Source organism: Mesocricetus auratus, unplaced genomic scaffold (genome assembly GCF_017639785.1).
Source record: "Mesocricetus auratus isolate SY011 unplaced genomic scaffold, BCM_Maur_2.0 Super-Scaffold_100011, whole genome shotgun sequence".
Lineage (NCBI taxonomy): Eukaryota > Metazoa > Chordata > Mammalia > Rodentia > Cricetidae > Mesocricetus > Mesocricetus auratus.
The window spans coordinates 61,794,703-61,819,345 of record NW_024429195.1 but is presented as its reverse complement, the minus strand read 5'-3'; the positions used below and the strand labels follow the sequence as shown (position 1 = coordinate 61,819,345).

Here is a 24,643-nt window from a genome sequence, read left to right as displayed (position 1 = left end):
CGGAGGATGGAAGCGTGCATAAGTAATGGTTACCTGATTTTTTTCTCCCGTTAAGGCACTCAAAGTCCAGTCAATGAATAGAATTATGATGCCATTTGTTCAATATTTTAGAAACATACTTGGGGAAGGAAGAGCAGGAAAGAAAATGTCTTGAAGATTTTTTAATACAAACTGGAAAGAAAAGGTAGCTAGTCTTCAAAATTCGATGGAAGGACACTAGGAACTGCAGATATACAGGAGCATAAATGAATAGATGGTTGTCTAAAGATTATTGAAAGGTATGTTTTACCCACAGGCAAACAAAAGCATCAAAAATGTTTATCAGGGAAGTGGTGTGGTAGAAATTAGAAAACAGTACAGACATATAATGTAAGTGAAATAAAGGTAATTCTCTGGAAAAAAAGAAGATGAATATGGAGACTATCCTTAAAGACCTTCACTAAAGAAAAATAAATACAAACATAAGAAAGATTTAAACAAGAAAGTCCATTGTGTGAATAGCCACAAAAAGGACTGAGAACAATTCCTCAGTAGGGTTGCTATGCTCAGCAACTATATAATCAGTTCTCTATTATGCTGAACCAGGAAACAAAAAGGAAGGAAAGTCAGGTCATGGCAGAGAGGGGACTGGGAACTGAATCTTTGGAAATCTAAAATGGTAAGACCACTATCGTGAATACACAGGTCTAAAGGAGACACGTTTTCAAAGGACAGATTCGATAGTTCTGTGTAGCTAATATAGCAACCTTTCAACAGTGACTGGTTTCTTTAATAGGATGAACTACAATTGCTTTATTTCCCCTAGTGACAGCAGGGTAGAGCTATTCCAACAGTGTACTTCTGCCATTCAGTAGATTTTGGTGTCTCTTGGATTTGGTTTTCCTATTTATAGCTAACATCATTTTGGCATTGTCTCTCTATATTTGTGTTGCTGTAACACTGCTTGTAAGGATATTTTACAGCTCCAATTAGGAAGAGTAAATATATGTCCATGCATTAACAATTTTTAAAAACATGTTAAGGCATACTCAGCTTGCCTTTTCTTCTTTTTTAGTTTGTAAAGTTACATTCCTTAGAAACTTCTTTGATGAGGCATGTTTTGTTGAATTTTTTTAACCTAACAGATGTTTGGGTAGTTAAAATTCCTCATGAGTATGGTATCCTGTGGTTTTCACAACCTAAGTTCTACCCCAGGAATTTTTCTTTCTTACAGCCTCTCTGCCCTGGTGGTCTATAGGAGATGCACATTATGGGATTCCCGTTTCATTCCATACTAATTTCACACCAACACTTCTTTAATGTTGTAAATTTCCTTACTATTATGCATGCCTGTTGCACAACACAAAGATTTAACAGATTTCTGTTCTATACTATCACAACATACAACTCAAGTTGAGGATATGGAAAATCAGGGAAAAAAGGGAATAATTATAATAATCTGCAAGTTAATGTTTTAAGTTAAATATTTCAGCCTTGTGATTTTGTTCTCTGTGTGGATATAAACACAGAATGGAATAAAGATGTGATTACTACAGAAATGATCTAAGGAGAAAACATTTTGCTTCAGTTATGGAGATCACAATACAAGGGAAAAGGAAGTGTCAGCTTGAATTGGCTGGGTATCATTTCCTCCGTTCATTCTGGTTTATATTTGCAGATTCGTATTCAAAGACGATTTTGCTCTCAACTGTATTCTAACTCGGTTCTTGAGAGTTCCTGTCCTGATTCTCTTCTTCATGAGCTCCAAGAGGTTCAATAACAACATTTTCTTAAGATATGAACCAGCCTTTCCATTTGTGATTCATACTTTGACTTTTTTATCCAAATTCTGAGCAGTTTGATTTCAGACTAATAATCAAGCACTATGCCTTTCTTAAAACCTCCAAGTGTTAGTAAGATGTTGTACTTATAAATGCCTTGACTCAACTTGCCAGAGTTAGAATATTTGACACACTTATATGAAACATTGATTTTTATATCATTACCTCAGTTTTCCATTAATCTAATTCAGTTTGGTGATAATTTTATCTTAAACTACATCATGAAACTGCACACCATCTTTCAATTGTAGATAATAATATAAGACATTGATTGTTTTCATCTCGATCATACGTTTTTTATAAAATGTTTATGAATTTTTGATATGAATAAACCTAAGCATTATTTAAGTGCTGAAAACATTACACTTTTGGGGGGTTTACAAGACAGGGTTTCTCTTTATTGTTTTGGAGGCTGTCGGTCCAGCCCGGCATCGAACTCACAGAGATCTGCCTGCCTCTGTATCCCGAGTGCTGGGATTAAAGGCGTGCACCACCACCGCCTGGCTAAAACATTACACTTTTAAAGAGGTTTTTGTTTGTTCCTTCTAATTCCTTTTTATTGTTTGTTTACTCTGGTGTCACTTGATTTCACAGAGATCCTCTGCCTCTGTCTCTGACGTGCTGGGATTAAAGGTGTGTTCCACATGTCCATCTCTAATTCCTTTTTATTTTAAATGTTATTTAGCCATGCAAGCATACATTTGGCCATTTATACATATGTTATTCATATATATGTAATAATATATGTAATGCCTTTTAGTCTTTTATTTAAAATCAGATTCTCCTTGGTTTCATAAAATTAATAAAATTGTATTTTGCTGTACATATATGTAATTCAGAAATTAAAGTAAATACATCATTAGACAGGGTTTCTCTGTGTAGTTCTGGCTGCCCTGGAAATCATTCTGTAGACCAGGCTGGTCTTGAATTTACAGAGGTCCTACCTCTCTGCTTCCCAAGTGCTTGGAACTAAAAGAGTCTTCCTTTCTTCCTTCCTTTCTTCCTTCCTTTCTTTCTTCCTTTCTTTCTTTCTTTCTTTCTTTCTTTTGCGATGCTGGAGATGGAATCCATGTTATTTCATGCATATGTATATTATATAGCATTACATTAAACCCACATAAACAAAATACTTGAAGAGAGAATATACAAAATACACAAAGAAATCAAGAAGCTAGTCAACAAAACACCAAATAATCAAATTAAAATGTGGGGTAGAGAATTCTCAATAGAGGAATCAAAAATGGCTGAAAGACACATAAGAAAGTGCTCAACATTCTTAGCCATCAGGAAAATGCAACTCAAAGAAACTCTGAGATACCATCTTACTCTTGTCAGAATGGTTAAAATAAAAACATCAATAACAGTTTATGCTGGAGACGATGTGAAAAAAAGGGTAACACTCTTCCAGTGCCAGTGGGAGTGAAAACTTATACAGCATCTTTCTAAATCAGTATGGTGGTTCCTCAGAAAAATGGCAATCCATCTACACAAATCCAGCAATTCCACTCTTAGGCATATACTCAAACAATGCACCGTCATACAACAAAGACACCTGTACAACCACATTTATAGCAGCATTATTTGTAATAGCCAGAACCTGGAAGCAACCTAGATACCCCTCAACTGAAGAATGGACAGTGAAAATGTGGTACATTTGCACAATGGAGTACTACTCAGCAGAAAAAATAAATGGAATCTTGAAATTCGCAGGCAAATGGATAGAACTAGAAGACACCAACCTGAGTGAGGTAACCCAGTCACAAAAAGACAAAAATGGTATGTACTCACTCACATATGCATTTTAGACCTAGAACAATGGAGAAGCAGCCTACAATCCACACTTCCAGAGATGCTAGGAAACAAGGAGGACCCTAAGAGAGACATACATGGTCCCCTGGAGAAGGGGAAAGGAACAAAATCTCCTGAGCTAATTGGGAGTATGTGGGGAGGGGAGAGGGTGTTAGAAGAAAGAGAAAGGTTGAAGAGGAGGGGAGAGGAATATAGGAGATATCAGTAAGATCCAGTCAGGGAAAGAATAAAAGAGAGCAAGAAAAGAGATACCATAATAGAGGGAGCCATTATAGGTTTAAAGAGAAATCTGGCACTAGGGAAATGTCCAGAGATCTCCATGGTTGACCCCAACTAGCAATCTTAGCAATAGTATGAGAGGCTACCTTAAAAGCCCTTCTCTGATAATGAGATTGATGACTATCTTATATGTCATCCTAGACTCTTCATCCAGTAGATGATGGAAGCAGAAGTAGACACTCACAGCTAAACACTGAGCTGAACTCTGGAATCCAGTTGCAGAGAGGGAGGAGTCATGAGCAAAGGGGTCAGGCCAGACTGGAGAAACCCACAGAAATAGCTGACCTGAACAAGGGGGAGAACACGGACCCTAGAATGATAGCTGGGAAGCCAGCATAGGATTGTTCCAGACCCCCTGAAGGAGAATGTCAGTTTGGAGATCTGGTTAATCTTTGGGTCCTCATGTAGTGGATCAGTATTTATCCCTAGTACACAAATGGATTTTGGGAGCCCAATCCACATAGAGGGATACTCTCTCAGCCTAGACACATGGGGGAGGGTCTAGGCCCTGCTCCAAATGATATGACAGACTTTGAAGATTCCCCCCATGGAAGGCCTCATCCTTCCTGGGGCGCAGAAAGGGGATGGGATATGGGTTGGTGGGTGAACAGCAGAGGAGGGGAGGGAGAGAGAACTGGAGTTGACATATAAAAGAAGCTTGTTTCTAATTTAAAGAAAAAAGAAAAAAGAGCAATTTATGTATTTATGCATTATGTATATTATATATTATGTATATTATATATTATTCCATAATAAAATTGTATATACATATATACTTACTGTATATATAAATGTGTTATACATACATATTTTATGTATAACAGTATATGTATCTATATAGAATGCATATTACATATTTTGTAATAGTATACAATGTAATAATATATAATATTCATATATAATAATATATACTTACATATATTGTTCTATTCAGTGGGTAAGTATTTTCTTTTTCCAGTTACTAAGATTAGAGTAGTTATTTCTTTTCCACACCAGAGGAGTTGGAAATTCCCATACATCTTGACTGACTAATCTCAAACTGAATGTACTTTTTTCACCTGCTTCTGCAAACTTAATATGGTAATGAGGTCTTAACAATGAATAAGAACTGTCGGATAGTGGTGAAAGAAACAGTATTCAACTAGAAACTCAAGCACATGGAATGTCAAGAATCCAACTTTCTTGCTTTATTTGCCAAATTCTGAATTGATGTGACATGTATTTATGCTAACTAACTGAATCTACAGTAGCCTTAAATGTCTCTGTGAGAGTCAGTGCATTTAGATGGGTTACTTCCTGACAGTGTGTTGGTAGAAGCAGGCACTTTATGAGCAAGCTGTTCCCAGGGTGTAGAATGGAAGCCCTCATAGAAGAAGACAGTGGGAAACATGCATATTCTAACCCAGAGTTGCAAATGAACAACCCAGGTGTGATGTGTTTAAGATATAAAACCAAACAATGTTTTTTAATTTTAAAAATTAGTTGCAAGTTAAAAACTAAGTGTGTTCACTTAAAAATGTCCAACCTGCTGTTTCCTCTCAAACATCAGAGAACCTAAGAGTTGGGCCAGAGGAAACATGTCCTTTAGATGATACATTCTCTGCTACTTTCTCATCATTCACATCATTCAATGGTCTTAGATCAGCCAGCTTTATTCATTGTGATACTCCTTCCAATAATGTACAGTTTCCCAGGCTTTAGAGTTTATTCTTTTAGCTGAAGCTCCTACTGTCTATCAAAACTTAATTCATCATTTTACCTAATGTTGAAGCACCTTAGATGATACCTTTGTAATGTTTTCATCTTTATGTGTCTATTACTTTTTATCTGTTCAGTTTTACTGTGACTGCAGACATCACAGACCTGAGAGGAAAACTCACTACTGCCATTTTCCTAAACCAAAGGAATTTCTAAGAGTATTCTGAATACTTGTCCTTGTGCCCACAGTTGCTGTACTTGTCCTCTCATCCAAGAAATTTCTTTTTTCCTCAGATGGAGATTATCACAGACAGCCACAACTGGCCAATATGCTAAGACCAGGTGAGCATAGGGTGTCCCAACCCAATTGGTTAAATTTGCATTGCAACCATATATACCTTAGGGTCAGGAAACACCATGGAAGAAGGCTTGGGAAGGTTGTAAGATCCAGAGGACCAGCCGGGCGGTGGTGGCGCATGCCTTTAATCCCAGCACTCGGGAGGCAGAGGCAGGTGGATCTCTGTAAGTTCGAAGCCAGGCTGGACCGACAGCCTCCAAAACAATACAGAGAAACCCTGTCTTGTAAAAGCAAAAAAAAAAAAAAAAAGATCCAGAAGATAAGGAGGCCTTACATGAGATAGTACCTTATAGAGGACATGAGAGGGAATCTGCACCAAGGAAATCTCAACATTACAGTAAATGGAATCAACAGTGTGTGTGTGTGTGTGTGTGTGTGTGTGTGTGTGTGTGTGTGTGTGGTGTGTGTGTAAAACATTAATTACGGAAGAAAGGATGAATTTTGAAGGAAATTAGGCAGAATACTGCAAGAGTTTGTTTAAGGGAGAAAAAAGAGGAGTAGAAATGATGTAAATATAGTACTTGCATACAAATTAAGAAAATAAATGAAAAGTTAATGATGCATTCTCAAGCAATAACATTTGAAATAACTATTCTTATTGACTAATCCCAAACTCAGTCTAAAGTGTGTCCACATTTCATTTCTCTCTTTCTCTTTCTCTCTGTGTCTCTGTCTCCATCTCTGTCTCTGTCTCTGTCTCTCTGTCTCTGTCTCTCTATCTATCTACCTACACACACACACACACACACATATATGCATGCATGCACTGGTATTCTAATTATCACTGACATTGAAATCAATTCCTTCTCCCTATCAACTATAGTTTATTCAGTCACTTCTCATTTATTTGGGAAATGCCTATAGAAATCCACTGTTACCAGAAATATATCCCAGCTAGTAAGGTAAAGTAACAACCAACAAAGTTAAAAAATAATTAGGTAATTCTTTATTCACTGTAATAACCAAATGACTCTTTTAGATGGAGATGTCATAAATAATTCTAAACATCGATCATATAAAGGTCATGTAAATATTTTGTTCTTTCATACTAAAGGTATAATATTTCAGCCAAAAAAGCAAGGAATTTTAACAGTAAAATACAATAGCATGAATGGGAGGTAGAGCTAAGGAAAAGGGGTTAAAAGTCACTTTTAGGATTAAAAAATTGGTCTCACAGTTCAAAGAAGCCAGTCAAGTTAGCTCATTTGATTGAAGTTAATCCTAGACAATGTAAAGGGAAAAGAACACTATTTGTATTGTTATTTTCTGCAAGCAAATTAATAATAGTATATGCAAAGAAAACAAAGCGTACAATATGGGTATTTAGTGTTTAGGTTTTACTTCTTTCAAGAGGTTTGTCAGACATATTTGCTTAATGCTACCAAGTCTTACAACATATGCAATTCTTGGAAGCATTTAGGACTATAAGTAGAATTTTGAGCATAATCAATTTATGAATAGATTTAAAGCCACAGGACAGAAGAAATATAATTTATGTAAGCACTCTTGAACAAAAAAGACAGGTATGGATTTCTGGGCATCCAAAATTTAGAATTAATAAAGCAGAGTGGGAAAAACAAGCGAAAGAAACTGAGAAAGAGCTGGCTGGAAGGTTAGAAAAAATATAAATATCTAAAAGGGAAAATCTTCCAGAAAAGTCAAATTATTAAAGAAAAGGAATTGGATAAGCAATGTATTGAAAGCTGACTTTGGAGGATTCTAAGGGAAGTGTAGAGTTACACTAAACAATGTTTGTTAATGACTATGATAAATATGACACCAGACCCTCCAGGAAACTGTAACAAAAGATACACTCAAGAGACCAACCAAAGGCCTACAACAGAATCCATCTGTCACTAAAAATCGTGTGTGTGTGTGTGTGTGTGTGTGTGTGTGTGTCTGTCTGTCTGTCTGTCTGTCTGTCTGTCTGTCTTTGGTAATAAGAGCAATATTCAGGAAAATTTCATTTTAATTTGAAAGGAATCTCTGAATAAGAGCCCTGATCAAGACAGGAAGATAACAATATATACTCCTTATTTAGAGGGTTTGTCTTTTAATATAAAGTGTCCCTGACAGGTTCATGTTTGAACATTTCATCCCCAGCCACTGGAATCTTCTGAGGAGGTTGTGGAACCACTAGTGAAAGAAGGCTTTCTGGAGGAAGTACATCACTGGAGGGCTGGTCATGAGGTTGTGTAGCCTGGCCTATTTTCAGTTCTTGTTCAGCTTCATGCTGCAAATGCTCCTGCCATAGCAAACCCATTATGTACTCTATATCTATGGCATATGTGCTAAAGTATGACCCTTCTTCCTTAAGTCACTTTAGTCAGGGATTTTTGCGTAAGAAACGGGGCTTATTACATTGAGTAATGCTGGACAGGGCTAGGACTCTGACAAAAATGGCTTTACAGGGAACATCTCCATAAATCTGGCATTCAGAATTTGGTTTGTAAATCCCTTAGATTTCATGGAAATCCTCACACTTTTGTGAAGACAGGACTCAGGATAAATAATAGAAATTGATATATTCAAACATGTCTATCGATTTTTTAAGTAAATGGGGTGGTCATTTAATTTAAAATATGAACAATCCTTTTCTATACTCAATAATTTAAACTTTTTCTTGAATATAAAACTACTGGGCTGTAAATATTATTATGAGAGATTATGCTTCTTTATATTAGTTTTTCTTCTCCATATATTCAGGTGGCTTTCAGATACTTCATATTATTTTCCCAGAAACTCACATCTATTAGGGTCATATTTACAGTGTTCATGCTATACATATTTTTGTGGGTCTTAAGTCAATAAAAATTGAAAATTCTACCTAAAAGGCATAAAACCAATATATATGAAGTGAATGTGTAGGCATCACTCTAGGGCAGCATGTGGCTAATCATAAGGCTTAATGGTATTCTACAAGAGAGTGCCACCATAATTCCTTCTTGTAATATGATACTCTAAGATGTTGACAGAAGTATATAAAAGCCCCTAACAATAACTGGAATTTAATTTTCATTCATTTTTGTTTAAATTAAATACAAATGCATTGTTGCATAAGTTAGTTTACATAATAATTCATTGCACACAGTGGAATAAGTAGAAATCATTAGCATAGAGATAACATACCAGAAAGACATATGAGTAAATATCTTAAGACAATACTTACGGCCAGGCAGGGTTTGTGTAGAAATCCAACTGGAGGCATTTCCATATCCAGCATTGGTGCTGGCAGCCACTTGGAATCTATACCATCTAAATTTCTTTAAACCATACACTGTTTCTTCTGTTAGGTTTGCTTCATAGAGGAATTGAAATTTTTGATGTTCAACACATTCTTCAGAGTCCCAGTCTCTACATTTCTGAGCCCGGAGTTGAGTGGTTATCTTGTAGTTTTGGAAGTATCCAAGGATAGTATCAGGTTTTAGCCATGTTAGTGTTGCGCTAGTTGACTGAACATTAGTAAAAGCTATGTTTGTGGGAACACTGGGAACTAAAAATTAAAGGAAAAAAGTGACAAACATAATAATGTTACCTGTGGAGGTCAGTCACATTACCACAGCACTCAGGTCATTATCTTCACATGTAACAAACGGAATTTCATGTTGATTCTTTGGGGGCCATTTTTTCAAAAGGGAAAGGGACAAACATTCTTGTTATTTTTCATTTCTAACTTGACTACACAACCCTCTCTGAAATGGTAACAGAAAAGCACTCTGGATCTGCATAGAAAAGTTTACTGCTACAATGATAATCATATGCTTACATCATCCTCAGAATTTCCCTAGATATAGCCTGAATTTTCATTGTTCTTTTACTAAGGAAGTTTTTTAAAATTTATTTAGGTATCTAGAAAGCAGTAAGTACATTCATTATATTGAAGGTTTTGATTAAAAACTGTTTCACATAAACAAGCTACTTAGTGAATTTATGTAATTAATTGAACTTCATTTATATTATATATAATGACAATTGATACTTCCTGTATTATCACCTAACACACTAGCATTACTGAACAGACTAAAGTAACAATATATTGTTACAACGGTTTGCTCTTAGTAGGGGCCTTACATCATTTTAGTTTACTTACTGGAAACCATCTATCAGACTCTGAGCCCACTGTTGGGTGTCAGTATACATTATAGCTCATTTTTAAAGGCAATTTATCGGGAAAGTAATAAAAGCATATTATCACTAGAAATCAATAGGCTGAGTAGTATTGGATCTGCTCTCAACCATGAGTGCTCACATATGTATTCAACATCTTGTGCTAAACAATATAAAAAAGAATGATTATGACTTTTGAAAATGGCATGATTCATGAAAATTATGCTAATACTCAGATTAAAAGTAAATAAATGGTTAGAAAACTCATTCCTAAATACGTCAAGTTAGTGAGATACTTGATAAATATGTAGCAATAACCCACTAGTATAGATAATATTACCAAACCTCACTAGTGTGGATAATATGAATAATAACAAAAATACAGTAAACAAACCCAGACACAGCTGTTAGTATTTAGGCATTTGTACTGCTCTGTCGTTGGGGTTCTGACAGGATCCATTTCAGCTGCACCCAATAAGAGCAATATTAACTACGTTCCCTTTTAAAAGGGCTCTACCTATCTCCCATATCTCTCTCTGTCTCTGTCTCTATCTCTCTCTCTCTCCCCTCTCTCTCCCCTCTATTTCTCCTTTCTCTCCTCTCTCTTCTCTTCTTTTCCCTCCTCTCTTCTCCTTTCCTACCCTGTAATATCCTCTCCTATCTCTCCTGTCTTCTCTTTCTTCTTTCCTCTTTCCTCTTTCCCACTGCTTCTGTCCCCAGAGGCTGTTCTCTCCCTCCCCTTTCCCATTTTATGACCCTTTTCCCTTAATAAAATATCACCTCTGCTTGAATTCTGTCTTTCTCTATCTGCTTTTTAAAATTACAACAATAGCCTTTGCTTGGTGAAATTTATAATAAAGAAGGATATTTACAATGAAAACATAAATAAGATGGGTAACAGAAAAATGTCTCCATGGTTAAAAGATAATTGCTTTTCCCAGTAAACACACTGGTTCTCTTTCCAGCACCCACAGGGAGCTTATCACCTCCCTTGACTCCAGTTCCTGGAGATCTGACGCCCTTTTCTGATCTCCATATGCACAAGGGACACAGGCAGTGCACATACATACATGCACATAAACATTTGTACACATAAAAGAACTTAAAATATACAGGTAGTGTTGGAAGGTGATTTCTGATGTAGAAAAATAGGCAAGGGGAAAATGAAAGTAGGCTTCATAGATATTAAATTCTTGATAACTGAAACTGTTATAGAAGAGTGAAGAAGATATTGAAGTGACAGATTCACTGATGGATAAACAGCAAACTTAAAACAAAGAACCTCTGTTCTTTGTTTGAAGAAAAAGAGCCTTGTGATAAACCACTCAAGTCACCTCTCAGATCTGACAACAGACCCTTGTCAGGAGCCACCCAAGAAACAGGACACAGGGCCTTCCTGGAACTGCATTCTGCCACAACCATGTGAACTCAGAAGAGGATTCTGGAACTCCATATGAAAAAGTGGAGAGTCAGACATAATTGTGTCTGGATTTCTGGTTACAGTTTTCTAAGTGAATAGTCTTCATTGTTGTAAGCCACACTGTGATAATTTGTTATACAGCAATGGAAACCTAGTAAAATTTTCTCCTATACAATGATCAGTCACTACTTCTGTAATATCTGATACAAAACTCAAAATGAAGTGAAAGTCAAAATCTCAAACAGGTTTTTATTTTAAAATTAACTCAGAAATAACTCTATTAGTTTATAAAGATTGTACTATTCTGAACTGGTGTCTAGTTTTCCATATTTCAAGTCTGCATTGAAAATGCACTCTAGAGAAGTTACTCTAGTATTCTGTATGTAGGATCTAGGAAAGTAGATGTGAAAAAGCCCATGAGATCTCAGCCCTGTACCAAGACCCACCAGTAGGTGAGTGTAGGAGACATAGTCTTGTCTAGAGAAGAGCACACCTATTGGATATCTAATACCAAGCAGTCAGCCCTGGATGCATACACGTGAATAGCATTATACACACTCAGAAGGATATATTTAGGATCATTTATGTATATAACTATACATATATGCTTGTAACAGTAATTAATGAAAAAAGAGGCCATGAATTGGGCAAAGAGCGTGGAAGAATATATGAAAGTGTTTGGAGCAAGCTACAAAGGGTTTGGAAGGGAGAAATGATTGGATTATATTATAATCTCAAATGTTAAAAAATCGAGAAAAGAATTGCTTCTGTAACCATATCAATTAAATATTAAATGATAATTATAAAATATGATAAGCTATCATATACATAAAAATATCAGTGCACATACTGGTCAGTGTCTACCATAACCTCGGGTAGTCATTTAATAAATATTTTTGAATACACAATTAAATGAATAAATAGTATACTATTTAGATGTCTTGACAAGCTCTTCTATTGAAAGATAACTTCATAAGACAGCAATGAGAAGTTGCATACAAGATGAACATCAACTTGGATTAAGACCCAAAGGGAAAACAGAGTGTAGTATGTTAGAAACACTGTGCACCAGGAGAAAGACAGGAAGAAAGGGAGTTGGACACTCGAATGTGGGGGGAATCACATCCTGTGACACATTCTAGACTGATTTAAGTTTTTAGATTTAGACTAAGTGTGATGAACAAATGATACTTTTTAAAAATCTTATTAAAATTTACATTGCCTGTTCCCCCTGGGAGCCAAGTACAATGGTCCAGACATTTTCCTTTTAAGTCTACCTCCACCCACACCTCTTGTCTTCTTTCCTGGGGTTTTTTAAGCCACTAGGGGTGGAGCCAAACAAGAAGCTGGAGGCTTGCAAGGCCTAGGTACCTGAGGCCTTCAAGGGAAAGGAACTGAGTTCTGAGATAACTATGCGTTTGGGAGAGGACTCTGAAGTGTGTATGAAAACATACACTAAGGACCACACACGTGCCCACGACCTAGGAAAGGCTGAGGCACTAGCACCTTCTCATCTTATCAAGAGATGCAACTGTTATCTGTAGCTGTAGGAGCAACATTTTTTTCAACTTTCAGATATTAGGAAATGAAACTTCAATAACAAAATCTAATGCAGAATAATTTTTTTCAGTAAATTACTGGTTCACAGAATATAGTATTCCAGAGAAGTACATTTTAAATAATCATACTTTTGCCTGGGAAGGAACAAAAGCACAGATGTAAGGTTCACTTATTGTGGGTAGGGGAAACATATGCTCATGTGTGGTATACGGTTCTGTTTCATAACAGAGGACAGTCACACAGAATCAACACTGGGAGGACAGTCACATAGAATCAATACTGGAGATTGTGGGTGCTCAGCAAGTATTTGTGTGAATAAATTACAACCTATTGAAACAGTCCTTTGATTTTGATGTGACATCAAATACAGCACACATTTTTCTATTCAATGAATCTTGAAAGATGAACTAAAAAAGGTTCAGACCCCAAATATTCACAGTTATGCATAGATAATCTATAACAAAGGCTCATATGTGACCAGCAGTAACCCTAATTTAGACCCAGTATCTTCACTTTTGATGAACTGTGTGTAGAACTGGTCTATCTTAAGGCTACCGCCCTATTGAATTACAGATACAAAGAGGATTACACTCCCTTTAGCATGGAGAATCAGATTTCCATTCTTTAAGAATGACTAAAAATCTCAAACTTTTTTCTAGCCACAGATGGTCCTAATTTGAACACATCATTCCATGTTTCCTGGAGTAATCACACAGCTTGCTTAAATTTTCTAAACATGACTGAACTGTGATGAAGCGATCAACATTAATGGCAAAGGCATTTAGGAAATTACATTTTTAATCATAAATTACTTGTATCAGTATAAACATGTTATGAGAGTTGAACTGAAGAAACTATAGAACTATGTAAAGCCTGATACATACTTAAAAATATTCCCCAACCTTCAGGGAATAAATTACAGTATCTACTTAGAAGATGAAAGTACATATAACATTTAAATATTATGCTAATTTATAAGTGTCACATTTTAGAAATTGCTGGCCTCTTTCCATGGGATACCGATGGTATTTTGATGTGCTTCCCCATAACCTGGTTAGGTACACTAATGTGCAAAATCAAGTTTTAAAACTTCTTTATTTGTAACTATACATTTTAGATGCATTATGCATCTTCTTTATATATATGTTTACACTATCTGATCATTTTTATTTATCAATTGTATCTACAAAAACTAAAAATATCACCACAATTTTTCAGATTTTGTTAAGAAAATTTTAGTCTCTAGAACTTTTATGTGACCTCTTTTAAAAGAGAGTTACAGAAATATAAGTTCACACAAATATCAATTTGCTAACACTAACATATATGGCTCAATATCAAAATTGCAGTTGTACATATCAAATTTCAGGTTACCAAGCACAAAGTTCGCACTAACTTGAATTAAGTCAATACCATGCATTACACATTCATCTAGAGTTTTGCTTTCTCAACACAGTTTCTCTGTTTAGCCCTGGCTATCCTGGAACTCACTTTGTTTACCAGGCTAACCTCAAACTTAGAGAATCAGCTGCCTCTAATTTCCAAGTGCTCGGATTAAAGGCTCCACTACTGCCCAGCTTCATCTGGAGTTTCATAGGTTACAAGTCTAAATATATAGGTTCTTTTTCATAGATGCATAAAATAGCTTATTTTATTGAAAGCCCTATAAAGAGTCTATGACGATAGGCAAAATTCAATAGAAAATATTCCAGAAGCTTGAGTGTACATATCCATATATAAGTGGCAATAATATGTTTTTCAAAACCTGGTAAAAAGTGTAAATAGAAGAAAAATATTTGTCTTAATGATGTAATAAGATATGGAGACTAGGGCTATGGTGTCATTATTGAAAGGCAGTGAAAGATTAGGAGAGCAGTTTAGATTATGACCATAGTTAACAGATAAAAACCAACAGAAATTCGTTGGAAAAATATTAAGTTGAATAAAATGTAAAACATAATATAGCTGTTATTAATGAAAGGTAACCTTTAAATATGCTTTTGTTTTGTTTTATTGCATTATATTTGCCTGTACATGTATGTATATATAGTTATCACATGCATGAGATGCTTACAGAGGCCAGAGGAAGGCATCAAATCTCTCTCTCTCTCTTTTTGTTTTTTTGTTTTTTTCGAGACAGGGTTTCTCTATATTGTTTTGGAACCTGTCCTGGATCTCGCTCGGTAGACCAGGCTTGATGTCGAATTCACAGAGATCCACCTGCCTCTGCCTCCTGAGTGCTGGGATTAAAGGCGTGCGGCACCACCGCCCGGCGGCATCAGATCTCTTAACACTGGAGTTACAAATGGTTATGAGTTACCATATAGTGCTGGGAACTAAACCTGGGTCCTCTATGAAACTGTCAAGTGCTCTTATCACTGAGCCACCTGTTCAGCCTATGAAATGTAAACTTTGTGGAAACCAGTTACATATTGTGTATGTGAAATATAATGCAAATCATGGTGATAAGTAATAATTATAAATAGCACTAAGAGGGAATGGGAGGGAACATGATGATATATTCTGTAGGAAGGAACTGAAACACGATTAATTAAATGAGCCCAGTAGTAGGTAAGTAGACAACATAGATATTGCAGAAATAAGTCATATAAAAATAATTCAAAGAGAAAAATCAAGATCGTAAATCTCCATAATCATAATGACAAAATAAATGAACAAAATGCAATAATCTTTGGCACAGAAATATAAAATATTTATATGCATACATATATCTTCTGCAAAATCATATAAAGATCATATAAAAATCACATAAATGTTTAATAAGCAATGTCTTTAACAAATAGTTTTATGCAGGAAAAAGCATATTTAATTGTCAGAAGCAATTCAGATTAGTCTATTATGCCTGGCCAACATTGGCACCTAGCAAATATTACTTTAACTATTAAGGGTATAAGTGGGAAAAGTGATGCATGCATAGCTAAATGAATGAATATCAACAAGATAGGTGCCACAATACTAACACTAACTGAATGATGATTTAATTTTTTTCTGTCTTCTAAGGGCTCTATCTCTACAGAAAGAAATATTGATTAAAAGTTATATACACAAAAGTGTCCTGAACCTAACTGTAGGAAAATATTCATAGTAAATAATTAAAAATTTTAAATCTTTAGGAATCCTATGAGAAGTAAGATGGGGAGGAAAAGAGAGAGAAAAAAATCAATAGAATCTCTAGTTATCAAAAATATCTATGAACAGAATGTCTAATAATTTATTTAGATACACATAGACTGCTAAAATATAAACACATATTCTGTGTATCTATCACAAAGTGTTCATTGTAATATTCTATACAAAATACTTTGTATGATTAGAATTATTGTTAGAATAATAAGGAGAGCTCAGATACATATATTTGCAAAATTAATTTTCAAATGATCCAAATCTAATAATAATATATTATAACCTCTATACTGGATAGCTTTAGGAAACTGTGGTTTGATTATGCAGACAAAACATGCATACATATAAAATTAAATAATTACATATTTTTAAATCAGTTATACAAATATCTGATATAACACAAACACCTAAGGCTACATGGCTTTATAAGGTAGTTCTATCAAACAGCTTAGATTGAAAATAACAAAACTATTTGTGGAAACAACTAGAATTCCCCATCTATATTCATTAGGACATTACAAATACCTACAAAGCATACTACAATAAAAAGAGGTAACAATTAATAACTTGATCAGATAAAATTCCACATAACATACTAGCAAATAAAGTCTAACTACATATTCTAGGATAACCCATCTGATCTAGTGTATCTCTCTACAGAATTTCAAATTTCAGTTAACAATCAAACCATGAGTTTTAATATAAACCTAATATATCCACACCAAAATAAATCTAAGACTACACTAACTTTGCCATCATTTGTTATGATTAATTTGCAAGCAATATACACAAAGTGCCTTTGACAATAGGTCATAGGGCAGCTCTTAGGGAGCACGGCTTATGCATTTAGTCAGTAACAGCATATCATCATGAAAAGTCCATCCTTTTAAAATGTTAAACTTCTTCTATACAACAATATGTCACTAACGTGCTTGTATATAATTTTAAAATGATGGCAGGCTTACTGGTTCATGCCTGTCATCACAGCTTCTGAAGACAGGGGCAGGGGGATTGCTACAAGTTTGAGGATGGCCTGGTCCAAGTAGTTAGGGCCAGCCAGGGTTACAGTGACCCTGTCTCACACAGACAATCAAGCAAAGTTATAATATATATTAGATAGAAATATCTACAATAGAATTAATATAATTAGTGATGGGAGATGTCATTCTGTAAATCTGTCTCTTATTGGTTGTTGAATAAAGCACTGTTGGCCAATAGGGAAGCAAGATAGGTGGGACTAGGAGTCAAGGAAGATTCTGGGAAAGAGAGGCAGAGTCAGACATGATGTAGCCACCAGAAGAATAAGAGGTCCGGGCCCTTTCTCCAGTGAGAGAAATACTTAGATTAACAATTAAGGGTTAAATATTAAGTCAGAGCTAGCCAGTAAGAAACAAGCAAACAACCAAGAGCTTTATAATTAATATAGTGTCCTGTGTGTTATTTGGGGGTTCAGACAGCGCAGCAGGGCACAGGAGACAGGCAAGGAAGACCACACTCTACAAATTACTAACATGCCAGAAAACTAATTACTAATTTTAAAGCATCCTTTAGCTGGTATGGATTTCATTACTTCATGTAGACTTATACAGCAATTTTTAAGATAGTAACAATTCATAATAAGGTATCTAATCACAGAACTAACACAAGATTTATTAGAGGCTGTAGGAAACGCATGGCGACATTCAAGTTACAATTCTAATACACTAAGATAGTAAGAAATGGGACTTTTATTCTATTCAAATTCCAAAAGATAGCATTTATTGTCTTACAATAAAAAACAGTCTTCCTTAAAATTTGTATTTTTGTAAGCCAAAGAGCTTTAGATATTTAAAATGTACCAAATTGCAATTAATAGTATTTGTCTGACTTATATTATCAAATTATTTATATAGCATTGATTTTAAATAAAGTCAAAATTGATATATTCCTTTGAAACATGCTTTTTCTAATTCATTTATTGAACATTTCAGAATATTTATACTACTCTCAAGTGTTGTCTTTACAGTTTACAATCTCATAAAAACAATAAGCACCTTCCTAAAGCTTTCAAGTATCCTATTTACTAAAGAGAAAAAATGAATTCTATACCTATTCACAACTTACTTAAAACTAGAAGTAAATAAGAACAAGGGAAAAAATGAGGGAGGAGGTTGATATGTCAAGGCTGTTCCAAAGAGTATCAGCTACATAGAGCAGGAATGGAAAATAAGGTAATAAGATATTCCCTGGTTCCTAAATAAGTCTTAAAAATCTGCCTGAAGAACAGCTGGCTTTAGCTGGAGCTTAGAGGAAGCCAAGAATTCCTGCCCAGAGTTCACTTAATGAAAGATATTAGAGTAATGAGGAGGTCAAGGAGAATTACACATAGTAACCCAAATTCACTTTTTAAAAAATTGTGTTTAAAAGAACTTTTAAAATTTAGAATTTGATACCTAAGACTGTTTGAAAACTACCAAATATTACCTCTTTGGAACTTGTCCAAAGTAAAACTATGTCTAGGAATGTTAAAACATCTCCCACAATACCTCCATGTTTTATAGCTCTAAGCACACCAGCTTGTAGCATTTTGTTTTGTAGATCAAGCACAGATTCGGGGTTATAAATTATTCTTTTAAATTTTCAATCCATTCTTGAGCAGAATTGTATTTACCCTCATCTGTATAACAATTATTGTAGATTTTCAATGAGAAAATTCTCATGGTAGAATCAAAATTTTCTATTTCATCTTGTGAAAGAGTAGGGAAATTTTTCATAAATACAGATACTGTTCTGAATTTCTAAAGTGGGGCTGGTGACAAGGCAGGAGGGAATTCTGAGCTATCACTAGCTCCTGTCATAGTTAAGCCAGTTCACACTCAACCTCCTTCCCATTGTTTCATTTCTATTGCGTGGAAAGCAAGATCGCGAAAACATTCTGAAGACCCACTGAAGATCAAGCACTGCATCGTTAAAACCTTTAAAACACAATAAATGTATGGTTTTTTTCACTCTTCTCCATAAGCCCTCATTCGGTACCCTATATCCATCAAGTCATGTTTACTGAATTGGCCATAAATAACAGCACCATTGAGTTTAAAAGAAGACATGTGATCAGACTCAAGATGGCAGAGTTGCACCTTTCCATTTCCTCCACTGCCTACTATTACAAACAGTAAAGAAGAACAGAGCTAACAAACAGACACGTGGGACATCTAAGAAGAAAAGGGGCTGGGATATCAAGAAGCCGTGGAGCCTAAAAGACAATTTTTGAAGTGAAATGCTATAATGGCACCTTACACCTTATATGCTACTTTAAAACCTCAATAAAATATGCTGTCAAAGCAGAGTGCTCTTGTAATCATAGCACTGAGAGACAGAGACAGGAGAATGGACACAACAGAGAGCTAACCTGGCCTACCTGGCAAGTTCCATGCTAGTAAGTAGCCCTGGCTCAAAAAACAAAGTGGATATCACTTGCTGAATGACACCTGAGATTGCCCTTTATGTACATACACACACACACACACACACACATACACACACACACACACACAAGCAGAGAGAGAGAGAGAGAGAGAGAGAGAGAGAGAGAGAGAGAGAGAGAGAGAGAGAGAGAGAGAGAACGTATGTCAAGGTCAAACACCAGGCAGGAGGAGAGTGAGTTAAATTTGATTTCTTCTTATGACAGGAATAAGAACACTCTGTGACTCAGAGCTTGCTATACACCATGACTAATTTTCCACCATAAATTAGAAGCTTGCAACAGCTATAAAACGGCTTCCATCTGAACAATGAGCTCCTAGCTTTCACTAGCATCTAATCAACAAGCAATTGATGTGAATCCTGATTTTAAAAAATTAGATACCTAACGAGGGCTGTAATTATAAATATAATTTTACACTAGACTCAACACCTAATTTTAAAGATGAAAAATACATTTGAAGCAGAAATTAATATTGCATCTGAATGATTCTTCTTAATTACAAGAAATTTTACATTTGACTGAGAGAAAACAGTTCTACTTTTGCCTGATGGGTATATGGAAATCATATACAGAAAAGGAGAAAAGGCCCTGATAAAAATATCTACTAGAATAATGCAAATCATTTCCTCCTTCTACAAACTTGGAAGTGTCTGAATGACAAATTTCTTCTGCCTTGGGACTTTCTGCCAGAAATTTTGAGTAAACAAAAACAAAGCAACATGCTCTCTTTAAGCACAGAGCAAAGAGTAGAATTGTGTGTATTATTACCCACATCATCTCCTTTAAATGAAAAAAATGGTGTGCTAATATTCTGACTCCAGGCTTTATGGTTCTTCATTCTGAGACAGAGGTCAGAAGAACAAACTGTGTAGGTGCACAAGAAGCCACCCAAGATGCCAATAACTAACTCTTTATTTACTATCCCGCCACTACCCTTCTATGTAGACTTCCAAACCTGAATTAAGGCCCATCCAAACTCTTGAAAGAATAGTTGTGACAAAAATCTGAACTCTGAAGACAGGTAACAGTATATCTTATGTACACTGATTTTTGGCTGTGTCTTGGCTCTCTGATAAAGACCACCTATGTGGATTTAAAAGTACTTCCTTCTATGATCTGATATCCTCCCTCTGGGAAATTATTTTTCACGCCTTGTTGGACCTGTGTGAAGCAGTTTATCTGTCCTCAGACATATGTGCATACTCTAGTCCACTACCCCAACAGGTTTACACTGTTGCAAATGCCTTGGTATGATTCAATGTACCAAGTTAGATACTTCACCACTTTAGGAGATGATGCAACAAGACTGGGCTAACATCCAGAAATCTGGACCACCAAAGCTTGGGAGTTCATTGAAAGGTTTACTACAGATTTCACATTTGAGCTTAACTTTACTAGTCTGTAGTAGGTGCTTAGCCTCTATTTCCTAGGATGAATAGTTGAAGTCTATTGGGCTGAATGAATAAAGTTAAGCTAGAGACATCCACTATATGGAGAGATAGTGAAGGCATATAAATACGTACTACTAGAGGAGAGGCAAATTGTAACTGGTGACAAGTTCTGGGAGTTTCTGGAGTGTGAGAAAAGATGAAGCACTTGAAAACTTGGGCTATCTGTGGTAATATATTATTTATGATTTAATAAAGCCACTGAAGATCAAAATGCAAAGCTACCCACAACCATAGAGCCAGGCAGTGGTGATATACACCTTTAATCCCAGCAGCCATACTAGCTAGCCATAGAGGCTACACATTTAAACCCAGGACTCAGAAGACAGAGGCAGAGGGATCCCTGTGAGTCCAAGACCAGCCTGGGGTACACAAGAGTGAATCTGTCTAAAGAGTAACAGAGCTCGCACTTGGAATCACATGCCTTTAATCCCAGCACTAGGGAGGAGGAGACAAGAGTGATATGGCTGGTCAGAGAAAGGTGGGAGAGACAGGAACTCAGAGCATTTCAGTATGGCAGAGGTAAGAGCTACTGACTTGGCTCCTTTGTTTTCTGATCTTCAGTTTGAACTCCAATATCTGTCTCTGGATTTTTATTATTCATGTTACAACTTCCCACACACTGTGCCTTTCAATGTCACCTCTGTTTCAAATAGCCACGTCTGTTCTTTAGTTAACAGACCCAAGCTGGCAGAACACAGGACAACTAAATTGTGCGCTAAAACCAAGAGCCAAGTCAACTGACGTCCTTAAGAGGAAAGACAAGACTGAAGAGTAGGCCTTATAACTGGGTGCTGAGACCCCTGCACAGGCATCGCTGGAAAGAGTAAAAACCCAGTCCAGCAAAAAGTACTCTTCATTTTGCTATTTTCTTTGTTTGAACGTGACTGCTACCATTGCATGCTAGACTCTTGGCTTTCAATGATCCTTAGTCGTATCGCTCCTGTATGTAAATATGTTCCTCCATAGGAAAACTGCTAATGTTTCAACCTAACCCCAGCAAAGATGACAAAGCAGCTGCAACCACCATGGAAGGTGAATCGATAGCGGAACCTCTTCTGCTTTTTCCAACAATGTTCAGCAGCTTGAATTTAAAGGTCTTCCTGGCAGAAAGATCATGACATTGTTTGAAACTTAAGAAGCCAAAGATACTATTTCAATGCAGCCTTTCTAACCTACAAAGGAAGGATATCGTGAACGCGGAGGAGCATTGCATTAGAAAGGTGGGTGGGAACTGGATGGATGCTGACACTTAAGGGGAAGGCAGGCCTTTCAAAGTTCTGAGGCTTGTAATCTCAAGGACAGAAATGGGAAGTTAAATTAGATGACGTGGCTTTCACTGGAGGCTGGGGCTCAGAAAATAGTCCCATGATGAGGAATTGCACGTTATGTGAAAAATGGTTATGACCATGCCACGGCTGTCATTAAGGCTGACGGCCAGAGAAGTGGTGTTATCAGAAATGAGTCCAGTTTTTCTTTAGGTAGCCGGTAGAATATGGGAGAACGTAGAAAGAAGGTAGCAACACAGAGAAGCACTGCTGAGAAGTTGTGACAGCTTCTTCTTAGAGACTAGACCTTGGTGACATCTTTCTCTCATTCAGATGACCTAAAAGACAGATCTGAGTAGAAAAGGAAATGAGTGCACAGGACTCTGATGCTGGAAGTCTTAAGAGTCCACAAAAGCACCAAGAATGCCAGGAAAACAATTATTAAGAAAATATATTCCAGAAAGTTTGCATATTAATCACTTCATTTAAATAATGACAAAACACACTCAATATGTTTGGGGGTTTTATTTTCATATAATTGTCCCTCCTTTCAATCTCCCATCAGGGTGAAAAATGTTAAATATGAACTCAGAACTCAGAGATCATGTAGTTAGACTAAGGAAGCATTCCTAATGAAACTTTTATATCTTTATACACATGTTTTATAGTGGCTGTGGAGGTAACTGAATGTGTAAATCACCCAACATTCAAGTGTTAGGAGCAAAGTTTTGATCCCAGGAACCTATGTAACTGCTAGTTGGGCATAGCAATCTACCTATCATTCCAGAACATGGATGGAGGAGATGTGGGATCCCTAGAGCAAACTGGTTAGCTACAGTAGCCATATGAATGAACTTTGTGTTCAACTGAGAGACCCTGACTCAATATAGAAGGTGGACATGGATCACAAAGATGCTCATGTTAGCTTCCGGTGTCCATAAGCATACACAAGTGTGCATGTGTGTGTATGACCTCATACACACATCCCCAGACACATACAAGCACACATACACAAACACACACACACACATAGACAGGCATACCTACTATATAAACACACTAATAAAAACAAGTGTCATGCAAATACCACTGACAAGTGTATGAGACTATTCATGAATAGCTAAATATTTTAGATTAGCTAACGCCTTCACACTAGTTACCATTAGATCTGTCAGGTTGGTTATCAGGCTATTCCCATACCGATGAATTGTTCAAGTTAGTTATCAATTTAACTTACTTACCTACTTAAGCTTAGATACCTGTTTCAGGCTATTTGCTCATTCCATGTTTCATGTACATTACTTGTTTAAAACTAGTAAGCTGTTTCATATTACTAATAGTTAACCTGTTTTATGTTATTTACTATTTCATACTAGTCATCTACTCGAGGTCACTTACCCACTTCATATTATTTCATGCTATTAATTACCTATTTCAGTTTAGTTAATTATTTTACACCTGTAACCTGGTTCAGGTCAGTTACATGCTCCATACTAGTTACCTGTCTCGGGGAATGTGGTGACATTGCACGTGCTTTCCTTGCCTTCACCAGCTGAGGTTGATGCTCTAACTTCAAACATGTATGTTGTATTGGCAAGAAGTTTTGTGTAAGTATACACGTGGTCTTGGGAAGAAACTTTCGTAGAATTCCTTTCAACCGTTATCATATAGTGGATAATGACTCCATTTGTTTTTCTGGGTGGATCCCACATCACTGATACTGACTGCCAGTTACGTGCCATACACTCTATATTCCGTACAACATCTGGAACTTAAGAGGAAAAACATTTGCTCAAAGTTAAAATTTACACATATGTAGTAAATTATTGAACCATGCGACCAGGAACTAAGATGAGACTTTACAAAGAAAAACTAAAAATTTAATATATCAACTTCCCCGATATGAGTGCAACAAGTTCTTAGCATAAATGGCCAATTGACCTTTTCGCTCCTATAATGCTCATTATATTGAACCTTTAATGGAACATTTTCCTAGACCCAAGCAGCAAACACATTCTCATAGTGTCAAAAATGCATTGCCCTCGAGTCCAGGCAGTCATAAATGCCAGCTTTCTTAAACGGGATTGGTGCAACCTCCTCAATATTTATTACTGAAGGTTTTGCAACACAAAACTGTCTACTATTGCTGTTCCAGACCCGAAAGCACTGGAAAGTTCACAAGAAAAGCAGATATTTGGGGAGGAGTTTTCTTTGGAAGAACAGGGACTATTTTAAAAGCTACTGGAGGTATTGTTTAAAGAGTCTCTGG

General features: G+C 36.1%; 1 protein-coding gene across 1 annotated transcript in view; it reads right to left on the bottom strand.

Annotated features, from left to right (window-relative positions):
- The window catches only part of Ptprq (protein tyrosine phosphatase receptor type Q), a 172,112-nt gene that overhangs the window by 70,357 nt on the left and 77,112 nt on the right, over nt 1-24,643 (bottom strand). The window contains exons 25-26 of the mRNA XM_005068049.2: nt 23,876-24,145; nt 9,134-9,457 (exon numbers count right to left, since the gene is read on the bottom strand). Of these exons, the coding sequence (XP_005068106.2) occupies nt 9,134-9,457; nt 23,876-24,145 (594 nt within the window). The remainder of the gene's footprint in view (nt 1-9,133; nt 9,458-23,875; nt 24,146-24,643) is intronic.